Genomic DNA, 14021 nt, shown 5'->3' with positions numbered 1-14021 from the left:
CTGTGCTCCGCAACAAGAGAGGCTGCGATAGTGAGAGGCCCGCGCACCGCGATTGAAGAGTGGCCCCCGCTCGCCGCAACTAGAGAAAGCCCTCGCACAGAAACGAAGACCCGACACAGCCATAAAATAAATAAATAAGACTTTCTATTAAAAAAAAGAAAAAAGAATTACCACCCTGGGCTTCCCTGGTGGCGCAGTGATTGAGAATCTGCCTGCCAATGCAGGGGACAAGGGTTCGAGCCCTGGTCTGGGAAGATCCCACATGCCGCAGAGCAACTAGGCCCGTGAGCCACAACTACTGAGCCTGCGCGTCTGGAGCTTGTGCTCCACAACAAGAGAGGCCGCGACAGTGAGAGGCCCGTGTACCACGATGAAGAGTGGCCCCTGCTCGCCGCAACTAGAGAAAGCCCTCGCACAGAAACGAAGACTCAGCACAGCCAAAAATATAAATAAATAAATAAAAATTAAAAAAAAAAAAAAAAAAAAAGAATTACCACCCTTTAGGTATTAGCTAGCATCTAACGCTGGCCATTTTCCACACAGCTCCTTCAAGAAAATGGAAAGCCCAAGTGATAAGTGAACTGTGTGTTTCTAACTATTCTTCTAGCTGCATCCCTGCACCATCGAATCAGACCATCAGAAACTACCTAATGGACCACTTCTATTGCAGCTCCCCACCTCCCTGTAGATTTATCTTTATGAAGTTCATCTTAATATCATGCTCTCTGTTTTTCATGTGGGTTGACACACAAGTTTGTGTCAAGCTTTTTTTTGCAGGTAAAATGCCTACCAATGTCAAGTAAATCCTCCACCTTATCTTTCAGTAGCCTTTATTTAATGAGCTCATGTGAAGCTTGCTTCAAGCTTAAGGAGAAAAACATGTCTCTAAATTAAGCTATGTCTTCTATTAGAACAAACGTGATATAACCATCTAATTTTTGTCTTTGTCTTGGAATCCAAGAGCCTTCTTGGTAGGTTTGGGTTCAGATGCAGATTTCATCAACATCTGATCCCACTGTTCTTGCTTTCCCATACACCTGTTTCCTGGCTTTGAGTTGTTTTATCTCTATCGTAAGTGAACCCACATGTACTTCTATAGCCTACTTTCCAGTTCTACTTTGTGAGGCGATTTAGTCTTGGGGTGCTTAAGAAACACAAATTATACTCTGGTGCTAAAATAGCTGAAGATAAGCTAAAACTGACACCTACCAAAAAAATTTAGTTCTTATGAACAGGAGTGTCCCAAGTCTTTCATGGAAACGTGATGGTTTCCTATTGCAAATATTCTGCAACTGAATATTGGACAAAGTAAGAATGTAAAGTGGAAACATCAATTTTCCTAAGGAGGAAAGGAAAGGGTAGGGAGAATCAAGTATGATTTTCAGGACAACACACAATTCTCCTAATCAATCAACCTGCCATTTCCTACATCATGTGACTGGTAAGCAACCACATGAAGTTTGGAGATTACATTAACTTTCCTAACTGGGTCTTACCCGTAACCGATAGTCATCCACAGTCCAGATGCGGCTTGCAAAATCATTTGACGCTGCTAAGAGGTAAGATCCCTACAGGAATAAAGGGGAGGAGAAGAAATGTTAACCAAAATAGAAGAACTCAGTTCACATGATACAAATTCCCCGGTAATCAAGCCCAAGAGGGTTTAGATGTCTATAACTATACACCTGAGCTGAATACCGCTATAACCAGTATTCTGTTAATTTATCCATCCCCGTTAAGTTCAGACCTTTCTCCCGAGCCTGCTCAACCTCACCTGTAGGCTGTAGATACCTCCAGCTCAAAATGGAATTCCTCCTCCTGTGTTCACTCCCCACCTCCCACCTTCAGTAACAGCAAGTACTAATTCTCTGCACCTGTCCAAGTCCAAGAGCTCAGAACCACCGACTCTCCCCAGCCACACCTCCCAACTGCCCCCGTTGGAGACCTGCTTGTCTCTGGCGCTTCTCGCTAGACCCTCTCCTCTCCACCTGCACTGCCTTGGCCCAAACCGGGGCCTTTATCAAGTCTGGCGACTGCCTTGCTGGGGTACCCCAGACCTGTCTCCCCTACCCAGTCTTCAACACGGTCATGATCAGTGCAGAATTTATAATCTACCTACATCCTTCTCTAACATTAAGACAGAAAATAGCAGAGAAACCAGATAAGTTTTTAAATTTCAAGAACCAGATGTTTAAAGTTGTTTCTAAAAACCTCTAAACTCACCCATTTCCATGTATATTAGGTACTTACAGCACTATCAAATTCAATGCTTGTAATTCCTGCATTACTGCCGGACAGGGAACCCTTGAACTCACATTTGTCTGCATAAAAACAAAGATTAAGAAAGGAAGGTTTTAAAAAAAAAAAGACGACGGTAAATCCAACATATCAATTAAAATGAGGCACTTGAAACACAATGGAAGCCAATTACATGGTCAAAAACAGCTTTCCTGCATCTTTACAGAATCAAGTAGCAGGACAAATGGAATAATGAGACCAAAATATCCGGCTGGTCAGTTCCAAGAGCAATGAATGTACTAGTGGGTGCAGAGCCCAGCATTTTCCTGTGGGTTCTTATGCTGTTCTTTTCAAGAAATTCAGTGTCATCAATTTCCTTTACAAAAGATAAGTGCAGGAATTTAAAAACATGTCAATCGACCCTAGAGACCGAGTTTGTTATTTCTCAGTAAAATTTTCTACTTTACATAAATACATCTTTGGGTTTGATCAGTATTTGTCAACTTAACTATCACTTTTGTAGAACCTGACCATTAAAATGTCAGAACCCAAGTACGAAAAGAAATTTCTACTTATATAAACTGGCTAGTCCTCAGAATTCCAGTAAAGCTAGTTTGGAGTTTGGGTAATCTATCTGTTCACTCTATATACATGAACCTAAGGTTCTGGCAATCCAATCCCCTGCCAGTGCTCCCCCCTCCCTCTGCCGAGTCTCCTTCACCAAGAGGCCCAGCCATATACCCCCGGGCTCTGTTTTCAAACAGCTTTGGCCACCCGCAATGAAACTCTGAAGATGAGAGTATGAGTCTCGATGATGTGATTCAGTTTCCTTTTTAAAGGGTATCTTAAGGATAACCTATATAGACAAGCCAGGAAAACAATTAGGGAATCATTCAAATCAAACTCATAAAATAGGAGCACAAAACAGTATACATTTCAATTAACAGTCTTTCCTCTTAGGACTTCTAGATGCTAATAATGATATAAATACTGGTTTGGGGACTTCCCTGGTGGTCCAGTGGTTAACACTCCACGCTCCCAATGCAGGGGCCCGGGTTCGATCCCTGGGCAGGGAACTAGATCTCTCATGCCACAGCTAAGAGTTCGCATGCCACAGCGAAGATCCCGCATACCACAACCAAGACCCGGCACAGCCAAACAAATAAACTTATATAAAAAAAAAATACTGGTTTGGAGCTGTCAAATACATTTAGGGCCAGGACTATTAACCTGGTGGATGAACCCCTGAATTAATTTGCAAAATATGGCATATTTAATGCCTTTCCCTGGATCCTAGCTTTCATTAGATTTTCACAAGTCAAAAAAAGGCCAACACCTACTAATTTAGGACTTTATTTAGATTAGATCTTTATAGACAAAAATATTACTGCAAATTCTAAAAGATATCTTTTTGGCTTATGCCTAAAACACTGGTCTATTTGTTTGGCAGGTGACAAAGTGCCAAAATGTAAGAAATGATCAGTAAGTGCTAGTCTACACAAGAGACTGATCTGAAAAGACCCAAGATCTTATTAATCTCTTTTATTTAGAAGGAACTGGGGAGACTATGTCAAGAGCATTTATATAATTCCCAGCGGAGCTGCTGCTTTTGATAGAATGAGCAAAGAGAGGTGTTCCTACTGGATGCAAAGTGGTGGAAGGGTAAAAAAGAGGACCCCCGAACTACTTCATAAAAGGCCTCTTGGACTTGGTCTCTTCCAAGACTCAGTAAATATTAGCCAAGGGGGAAAAATTATAGGCCAAGTAAGCCATTTGTGGAGGAAAGATCCTATAATTAGTTAGGACACGACTGATATTTGTTCCTGAAAACTATAAAAAACGCTGCCAGACACTATGTTATTTCTGTAGACCTAGTAGACATTTTTCATTTTATTAACACAAATTATGTTCTGGCACAAATTATGTCAATATTAATTTTGGTTAGTGTTTACTTCCTCTTTAGCAGCAAAAAGGTAACACTATTACTAATCCCTGGTATCTTTAATTTTCTTATAGGTATTTTTACTGACCAAGGAGTAAAACGAAAATATTTCTAGTGCTATCTGTATTTAATTGCAAGGCATAATCAAAACAGACTATCTGTGTAGATTTTTATCACAAAATCGCTATTCTTTTTTTTTTTTAATTAATTCATTCATTTTTGGCTGCATTGGGCCTTCGTTGCTGCATGTGGGCTATCTCTAGCTGTGGCGAGCAGGGGCTACTCTTCGTTGCGGTGTGCAGGCTTCTCATTGCGGTAGGTTCTCTTGATGCGGAGCACGGGCTCTAGGCGCGTGGGCTCAGTAGTTGTGGTGCACGGGCTTAGGTGCTCCACAGCGTGTGGGCTCTTCCCGGACCAGGGCTCAAACCCGTGTCCCCGGCATTGGCAGGCGGACTCTTAACCACTGCGCCACCAGGGAAGCCCAAAATTTCTATTCTGATATGGTTTTGTTTTGTAAGTTTCAGCAATTATCATTCATAAGGTGTTTCTGGGTAAAACAGCACAAATTTTGATGGGTTTACAAATAGCTCTAACTGCCAGGGATTTAAGTACTGAGTCACTTTCATGAAAATCAAAGGCCAGGGTAGACAAGTTGCGTGCTTTATATGAGAATGTGTTCCAGCAAAGGGATCAGTAGATTGCTCTCGCTCTAAATCCATCAGCAGTAGTAACACAGGGACTTCCCTGGGCAGCCCGTGCTCCGCAACAAGAGAAGCCACTGCAATGAGAAGCCTGCGCACCGCAACAAAGAGTAGCCCCCGCTCGCCGCAACTGGAGAAAGCCCGCGCGCAGCAACGAAGACCCAACGCAGCCAAAAATCAATCATTCAATCAATCAATTTATATATAAAAAAAGTAGTAGTAACACACATGCTTCTTCAGCAGCTCTACAGCTCAGAGGAGGCCATTTTGGAAAAAGCAAGGCATTTGCAGTCTTAACACTCAAGCTCAGGTCCCAGGTTCCACGACTCCCTGCCCACGTAAATCAACCATGTAAATCAAGTAGTGTCTCTGAGTTTTCATCTGTCAAACAGGGGTGATACCCACCTGTCTAACGGCACAGGGCTATTGTGAGGATCAGAGGAAATAAAGCAGAGAAAGGTATGATGGTGCTATTTATTGTTGGAGAGTGAGCATGTATGTGCTGCAAGTACAGAAAACGGACCAAGTGGTTCCTATAAAACCCTTCAGTCTATTCTTTGACCCTGCCTTATTATTATTATTTTTTGGCTGTGCTGTGTGGCTTGTGGGATCTTGGTTCCCTGACCAGGGAATGAACTCGGGCCCTTGGCAGTGAAAGCCCTGAGTCCTAACCCCTGGACTTCCAGGGGAATTCCCTGACCTTGCCTTACTAAAAATACATGTATATTTAACTGACTATCAAAATGTTGAAAGTGGGCTATGCCCACGTTCAGAATTCCGGGAGAGGGTTTCACTAACTCCCATTTCCTGTTTTAATGCCATCCCATTTTGAGTACTCTGAGGTCATTCCTGAAACAATGTCTAATCAAAGAGACTGAGTCTTGATTTTAGAATCCTTGTCTAATAAGCTATTTGTTAAATACATTTTCCTAGATGATACACCCCTCTGTTTATTCTCAAGCTTAGATACGATGTCAGTCATTTTTTGCTAGGCTATGGCCACTGGCATTATTAAATGCATAAACCACAGCTTGACGTGTAATTTAATTGTCGAGTCCATGACTACAAGATTTTTTATTTTCCTTCTAAAACCTGTACTATCTTGGAAGATCCCCTGGTCAGTACGTATTTGAGAAAACACAAACGCTAACGTATCTGTAACTCAACAGCATTCTCTAGGCACTACTCGGAAACCCAGAGCAAACATCTACTTGGCTGTATCAGCTGTAAAGGATAACTGAGAGGGTAATAATGCTTTGGTCACATGATTCCTCACACAAAATACTGTATGTTTCAAGAAGATGAACAATTCAAAGACTGCGTGAAAGCAAGGCCAACCAGATGTCACCAACACAGCTTCTTTCTGTTTTTCACTCCAGCGAGATCTCACCTCCGACCACTTCCCAGAGCTTCACCCTCCGATCCATGCCTCCCGTGGCCAGGAGCCGGGAACCCGGACTGAACTGCACAGCATTGACCTCCCCATCATGAGCGTCCTGCAAGACAAGTGCCCTGTTTCAAACCCAACCCCTGTCATTCCCAAGAAGAAAGGGCCCAATACTGATGAACACTCTGGACCCCTAACCAAAGGTTAAACACCTGTCATTAAAGAGGGGACCCAATCACAAACTTGGGTTCCTAGCCCAGAGTCTCCTATGATTCTATGGTCATGAAATTCTTATAGCTACAGTTCTATTTTTTTAAACACAGTGCAACCTTCTTAAAAAGCATTCAAAATCTGTGTAAACTAATTGCCTAAAGTTTGTCTTTGCATTAATTTTCCTTCTTCTAAGAATAATGTAATTTCAATCTATATTGTACTATGATCTTAAGAGCTTAAAAGTAAGCCTATGATTAACTGCCTCTTCTGGTCCAGACTGCATTAATACCACATGTTAAACTACGTATCAAATTAAGATATAGCATGGCTTCTCATGACTTAAAAAAAAGCCTTTTCTTTTTTTAAAAAGCCTTTCTTTTGGTCTCCTTGATACGAATACATCCTGGTATGAGTAGATGCCGCTCCTACCGCCACCCATCAGTGTTAGAGTAGGATCCCAGGTAGTTCTTTCTGGAAACAACACGGCACTACATGTACTAGCATTGCAGCCTCCGCCAAGTTCCTTCACTTCCCAAAGCCTCAGTTTGCTCGTCTATGAAAATGGACTTCTGCAGGTTTTGTGAGCTAGGAATGTGCCCGACCATGACTCGGCCTTCGACAAAAGTAGCAGGTGTTATTTTGGCAGAACTTAAATTCTTCGTAGGGAGATGTCTGAGAATGGCATCCACATTGGAACACATGATCTGAAAAGGTGGTGGCATTTGTGTTCAAGATGAGAAAGGAAACCAAATAAAAAGCACCCCATCCTAGAATGGGAAGAGAGAATACTAGACGTGACTATAATCTCCTCTCTTAAGAGACCATGGATACTGAAATATTTATGAATGAAATACTTTGAGATTTGCTTTAAGTTGCTCCAGCAAAAGTGTGGGCGTGGGGTGGGGGGCAGATAAGATTGGCAGACGTGACTGATTGAAGCCGCCCGACAGGAGGATGTCCAGGAAGTTCTTTTACTCTCTACTTCTGCTTATATTTGAAAATTTCCATCATCAAAAGGCAGGGGCGGGGGACCCTGCAATACATGAATTATAAATACTAGATCCTTAAACCTGTCATCCATCACTTGCCTAAAAGGTCATTTTGGGAATACAAAATCTGATCTTCACATTTGCTTGGGACTGAAAAAGGTGCCTGAAATATTGAGAATGTGACTCATGAACTGACTGGAATATAAACATGATTTATTATTACTTTGCTTGATCTGCTTTCTCACCACCCTCTCGTGTCCCAGTGCTGAAAAGCTGTCTGACAGGGGATCCAACTTTTTACCTCCATACAATTCCGTTTGCCTTTTAATGATACCTTTCTACTTCGGAGGTCTCAGATTGAAAACTTCAGATCACGCACCATCACAACCATGGCTGCCGCTCATCAATCTCCTGTGCGGCCGGTTCTGTCGGATGCTTGTCAGCTGTGCACTGCTCACTCTCAGAAACACACACTGACAGAATCCCACATTATCAGCTGCTCCATTACCCCATACACATGACTTAAATGTGACAGGAGGGAAAAAATGGGCTGCTGGGAGCTGAGGGCAGGGAAGGGAGTGTGACGTTAAGTGCAATCAGACCTTTTACCAATCATCATCGACCTCCGAGGTGCCCAGGCCTGTTAGAGAATCACAGGAGTGGAGTGGGAAGGGGCCTTAATGGTCCCCCGTCCAACTCCTCATCCAGAGCAGGACTCTCTTTACAACGACCAAGGTGGCTAATCACTCAGTCAGTTCATTGTATGGAAATAACTATTAAAGTTCCTCTTCACGCCTGGAAATGAAAGCTGCCCCCATATAAACTCTATCCCATTTTTACAGCAAGCCTTTCTCTCCCTGAACGTTAGCTCCTCCAACTCACCCCACGCAACCCAAGAGTTAACCCAACTATTTGGGCTTTGCTCTACTCTTCCGTCCCCCACCCCATTTGCTAGCCCTGAGCCAGGGACTCTACAATTCCCCAGGCCGGCTGCATGTCTGCTCAATTACCCCAGCCAGGATCCGGATTATCCTTTAGTACTAGGACCCAGCTCCACACTCCAGCTGACAGCCATGGTATCACAGTGGCTTCTGCCCAGGAGTGTCTCTGGCTTCCAACTATGTGCTCCTAATGGTCAGAAGTCACATGGACCTGAGTATAATTTGTGAAGCCAAGAGCTGCCCTACTGACCTTCCAAAACAGACCACTGACTAGAAACTCGAAATTGGAGCCAACTGGTGACAACAATTGCATGAATTATTCTCTAATTCCTCACCATCCCAAATTAGCTCTCCCCTCCCCTTGCCCCACCCCCTCATGCTGCCCATCCTCTCAGCCAGTCCTACATTACAGAGGGTGGCTGCAAATAAATTCTGTTCTCTGAAGAGAAGCAAAATACACTAATTTTACTTACCTTAGCAAAGCAATTTTGCTTTGCTTATCAAAATATAATCAATCCTTTCTATCAGACAGCCAACAGGTGTAAAAGTTCCATATAAACAAAACAATAATAGAAAGCTTAGCTGCAGCAGGAGAAAGGGTCCTTTGTCAGGCTCTGTTTCTTTATGAAGCTTGGTGGGCTCTGGGGACAAATCATACTTACGAAGACACACACTGCAGTCGTTGGCACCCTCACTTCTTTACTAGAACCAGGATGAGTATCCATGTTATCCTGGGGAACTGGAAAGGAAGACACAGAGCGCCTCCTAAGAAGTAACATAAAGGAAAACATCAGGATTGCACAGGCTTACTGTCCACCAAACTCTCAGAAGGGATTCAAAGACATCTTTTATCAACAGCTTCTTTTCCCTTCTAGACCCTCCAAACCACAGAATGATTCCCCAAATCAGAAGCAACCTCACTCAGTGACAACTGGAAAGACAGTCAGCACTTACCTGTACTCTCCTTTTCGCTAACTCATGGACTCCAAAACTCAACACTGAAAAGCAATCCTGAACAACTGCTGCCCCCGTCAATAAACAGCTACAAATGTTCTCAACTTAATGTAACCGCTAGCTCAGAGGGAGCGCGTTGGTATTTTCATAAAACTATTTTAAGATGATTCCTATGCCTGGTTACAATCATCCTCAGCGTACACTTGTGGTCAAGGTGGAGCTGAACACATGCCAAAAGAAAGAGCGACCAGGGCTTGATTACTGTACAGAGCTCAGCCTATTCGCCCGTCTCAGAGGGCTGACAGCGTTCCTAGGAGCATGCAAAGCGTCCTGGTTATTAGCACATGTACACGTGATGATTGGGGTAGTGAAGCGGTGATCAGCATAATTATCAATGACCCACACTTGCATGCTGGGCTAAGAGAGGATAATATTTTCACCTGGCAGCATCAGAAGAGTGATGTCCCAAAAGGGGAGACTCGGACAGACTAAAGGGTAAGGCCAGAGATCAGCACGCAGCGAGATTAAGAGAAAGGAAGTTGAGGAAAAAAGGAAGAAGCTAAATGAAAAGCTGAAATTAAGGCATCTGTATACTCTGCAATGAAATTCTGGCGCACATTTAAAAAAACGACAACAAATCATGTACATGTACTTAGGTATATTTATACACATATTAACAAGGAAAGGTGAAGGTTTTCTAACCTACCCAAAGATATTAGTGATAGAATCCAGAAGGCCTCCAGCAGGCTGCGAGAGTCGCTTACTAAAGAGGAGGGGAGGATAGGTTTAAACCTTAGAAACATTTTGCCCAAATAATCAATCAAAAACAGTCCACAAAAGTACCTGGGAGTGTGTTTCCCATTGAGTTCCCAAACCCCAGCCAAGAAACCCCTCACAGTACTGAACCACCAGAAAGCACTGGGAAGGTAGGAGGGAAAACCCAGCCTTGAAGTTTCAAAAGAAATACGGTTCCCTAGCACTAAATTAACTTCCCTGGAAATAATGCTTGAGACGATGAACTGTCTAAGTGACCTAACAACAACTTCTAGTGGTTAATGACCAATCCCATTCTTTTCATCTTGTTCTGGCAAATTAAAAAAAGAAAAGAAAAAAAATCCTGGAGCCCTATTAAGAATTACACAGTACGATCTAAACAATCACCCTGCCTAACAAGGTCCATCTTTCAGAAAGCCACTACACTTTTTTCTGCTTCTCTTCACAGCTGGTGGCGGCACTAAGGGACAGCTAGCCTCCTATTAAGCAGAGGTGACCCGAGAAAGACGGAGACACCCTGGAGCCCACGAGCCCCATGGCTGAGCGTGCGGGGCTGCACGTTCCAGCTGGGGGCCCAGGGGCGCCGCACCGTTCCCTGGCCCCGCCCACAAGCATGCTGCCGGGCTGCCGCTCGAGCTCTCTGCCCCTGGCACAGCCCGTCTACTCACGCGGCTGCTCTGCTGACGGCCCGCACCGGAGAGGCCTCCTCAGCGTGATCCGAGGTTTCATCCGCAAGGACTTCAATGTCGTCATCCCTGGAAAGAAGGGCAAGAGGCTGAGTCTTTGATTCTGCTCAACAGGAGCTCTGTGATGAGTCTGCAAAGGCCGACCCCAACACCATTTCCTGATCACACACGGCCTATGTGCCTTGGCTGTGACACAGGCGGTCAAGGCTTCTCTGGAGAAAAAGGAGCTGCCACCTGAGCAACAGCGTAGAAACAATCTGTTCAAGTCAAATCCAAGTCCAACCGAAAATAACTTTAGAAGTGAGCTTTTGCTCTTTTCAGGTCTAACACAGCTCCCACTTGGAAAGCAATGAAGTAATGGCTTATTAAGCCTATAATCACATAACCAGTACTAAGGTAGATTTTTCTCATCAGAAGTCTGGTTTGTAGCTAAAGGGCTCCCGCATGCCAACAACTGGACTGCAGCACTCACTAAGAAACAGTTCCCATGAGACGGGCTGAATAACGTAGAGGATAGCTAGGGGCAGCTATGGTGTACAAGAAAATGCCAGGATAGGGAGAAGATCCAAGTCAATAGGAAAATGGACTGCTAAAGGGGCAATGAAGTCAACGGGTACACAAACAACCCAGTTCTAAATATTACTTCAATAGTAAAAGACAGGAAAGCAAAATCTAAACATAATTCATTTTTGACTCTGGGTATTTGAGGCTTATGTTTAAGCATAACTCTGGGTATTTGCTGTTTCTGACATTTTAGAGAGTCCATTATATTACACATGAGATAATCAAGTCACAGGATCATGCTCCTTTGCTGGTGTTTATCCCACCGGATGCAAAGCTCCTCTGGAATTCCCCTTCCTCCCTGTTTTCCTGGTTGCAGGGAAGGCAAGTAATTATTTTGGTCTTAATGACCTCCTACCAAGTTGCGATCTTCATGGAGGAGTAAAATAATAAAATCTAATAACCCAAGACTTTATTACCAAATGTTTGGATTCATAAGAACTTGAGACATTTTTCCATGATTAATTATCTGGGTTATGTAAACGTATACTTCAGAACTTGTTACCAAGCAAGTTAAACCAGGTTCAAGCAAATTTATTTTCCTTGGCTATTGATTCTAGGATCCCGTGTAACTGAACCCAGTCTTGGCCAGGATTAGAGGAGAACAAAGGCGGGCCTGAAGACAGAGAACAGGCTGGGCTTTCTTCTCTTCTCAGTTGTGGTCTGCGGGTCACTTGTGTCCGCACAAGGGTAACAACAGAACAGCAGAGATGGCAAGAGTAACAAACATGAGCTGAGCCTATGTAAATGGTTTGTTTAAGATAGAGTTGTATAGTTATGAAGGTACTTGGAACAGTGCAAAGGCCCAGGACCACGAGAAAATACCAGCATCTGGTAACGCGTTATCAAAATCTTTCAAAGGTGTTAATGTCCTTTCACCTAGAAACTCTACTTTTAGGGAAGAACAGAGATGAGGAACAGGCCTTTACAGTCAAACACCCTTAGGTTTCCACCCTGTCTCTGCCATTTCCTTTGTGATTTGGGGCAGGATGCTGGACCTTTCTACACCTAGTCACCTGTTTATGCTGGCCAATAACAGGCAGACAAATGATGCTTTTATAAGCTGCTATTTTTAAGGAACCAAATCTCATTTCCAGGTCAACTATTTAGCTACTTTGTAGCTTTGGGCAAATACACCTGAGATTCATTTTCTACACGTGAAGAGTACAGAAATTATACACATATGCTACATCTAAAGCAAAGGCTTGGTATGAGATTTGTTTTCTTATAAATCAAGACCTTTGTCTGGCAGATGACTCCCGAGTGAATTTGAACCGCTCCCCTCCAGTTACAAGGAAGCAACCAACATTTAAAAAAATAGACGATCATAACTCTAATACTATATTCCAGAATCTACTTCAACGAGGGAGAAGACCCCACATCCTGAACCAGAGCAAAGGGAATTTAGTCACTAAAATACCCACTGCTCTGAAAACAAAGCTTCATATCTCAGGGAAGACCCTCCACCCAATTCCAGATGAGGAAAAACTCCCTATTGACTCAATTGCTTTTGTCCCAGGAGATCCTAGTTTTTACTTAGGCTTCAAAGGTTTGCCCAAGCTCCACTTGAAGCCACAAACCAAGAAGAGAGCAAGAGACAGAACCGCAGCCCAGCATCACACTGCAACAGCTCCAACCAGAGGCAGGAAACAGGTCAGTCTCAACAGGAAAACAGCGAGGCTGTCACTGGTTAAGGGTGGAGGAAGTCAGAATTCACACTCACAGCTAATGAGTATAAACTGGAACAACTTTCTGGAAGGTAATGGGTGTTTTTTATTTTCTGCCCTAAGTCTTTTAGTTTCCCTTCTACAATTTGTAAAATGGTTTTATAGAAATAGAATATTATAAGACTCTTTGAAGACAGCACATCAAATTACTACGAGCATAGTTTTGATGTGTACGTCTCTACTCACTGCTCAACTGGCAGAGGTTCCTTTGCTGCTTCTGCGAGCTCCTTCTGCAACCGGGCTTGCCGCCTCCTATTTAAAAAAAAAAAAAAAAAAACGCCCACTATTTATGTCTACTTAAGGAAAGCATGGGGTTTTGGCTCTCAAAAAACTACTAGTAACACATTTGAATATTCAATGCACTTAAAGTAACAACTACCCTGGGCAAAGATACCCAAAGTCCCAAATCCACAACTGTAACTTCAGTAAGGACCCTATTATAATGGATTTCAGAGCAAAGCCCTAGGAGGGATTAGAGAGAACAGTGAACCAGCAAGGGAGACGCCTGCCTGTGGGGACCCAGGGCCTCTCAGGACAGAAACATGCATCAGGGTTATCCAGGGTTAGTCATGGTCGAGACTTAGTTTTCTGAAGTAAACATTCTCACACTAACATATCAAGAGCATGAATAATAATAAAAATTTACTTGTACCTGGCATGGTTTTATTATTTTACAGAATTTAACTCATTTAACACTTACAACAAACTTTTTGAGGTTAAGTACTATGATTCCCATTTTACAGATGAGGAAACTGAGGTATAGTGAGATTCTTGAGTCATCAAAATGTACAAGGCTTCAGTTTACTAGGGCTGGACACACAAGTCCTGGCTGCAGCAAAATTTTAATGTGGTCAGCAGTCGCTTCCACTCTCTCCCCTCTCAGAACCATTTCTGTCTTTCCTTCCCAA

General features: G+C 43.2%; 1 protein-coding gene and 1 non-coding gene across 4 annotated transcripts in view; both read right to left on the bottom strand.

The window, feature by feature from the left end:
- The window catches only part of ATG16L1 (autophagy related 16 like 1), a 42718-nt gene that overhangs the window by 15036 nt on the left and 13661 nt on the right, over positions 1–14021 (bottom strand). For 2 of the 3 annotated variants that reach the window (XM_061188621.1, XM_061188639.1), the window contains exons 6-12: positions 13300–13365; positions 10808–10894; positions 10072–10128; positions 9074–9176; positions 6272–6377; positions 2251–2321; positions 1497–1568 (exon numbers count right to left, since the gene is read on the bottom strand). In XM_061188621.1, coding sequence (XP_061044604.1) covers positions 1497–1568; positions 2251–2321; positions 6272–6377; positions 9074–9176; positions 10072–10128; positions 10808–10894; positions 13300–13365 — 562 coding nt within the window. The remainder of the gene's footprint in view (positions 1–1496; positions 1569–2250; positions 2322–6271; positions 6378–9073; positions 9177–10071; positions 10129–10807; positions 10895–13299; positions 13366–14021) is intronic. The other variant, XM_061188629.1, reaches the window with a different exon arrangement.
- LOC133079338 (small Cajal body-specific RNA 6) lies at positions 7819–8094 on the bottom strand. The gene has a single exon (XR_009698165.1). It is a non-coding gene; the product is annotated as a small Cajal body-specific RNA 6 (non-coding RNA).

This window comes from Eubalaena glacialis, chromosome 1 (genome assembly GCF_028564815.1).
Source record: "Eubalaena glacialis isolate mEubGla1 chromosome 1, mEubGla1.1.hap2.+ XY, whole genome shotgun sequence".
NCBI lineage: Eukaryota > Metazoa > Chordata > Mammalia > Artiodactyla > Balaenidae > Eubalaena > Eubalaena glacialis.
The sequence above is the reverse complement of the archived record's forward strand: the minus strand, read 5'-3'. Positions and strand labels throughout refer to the sequence as shown.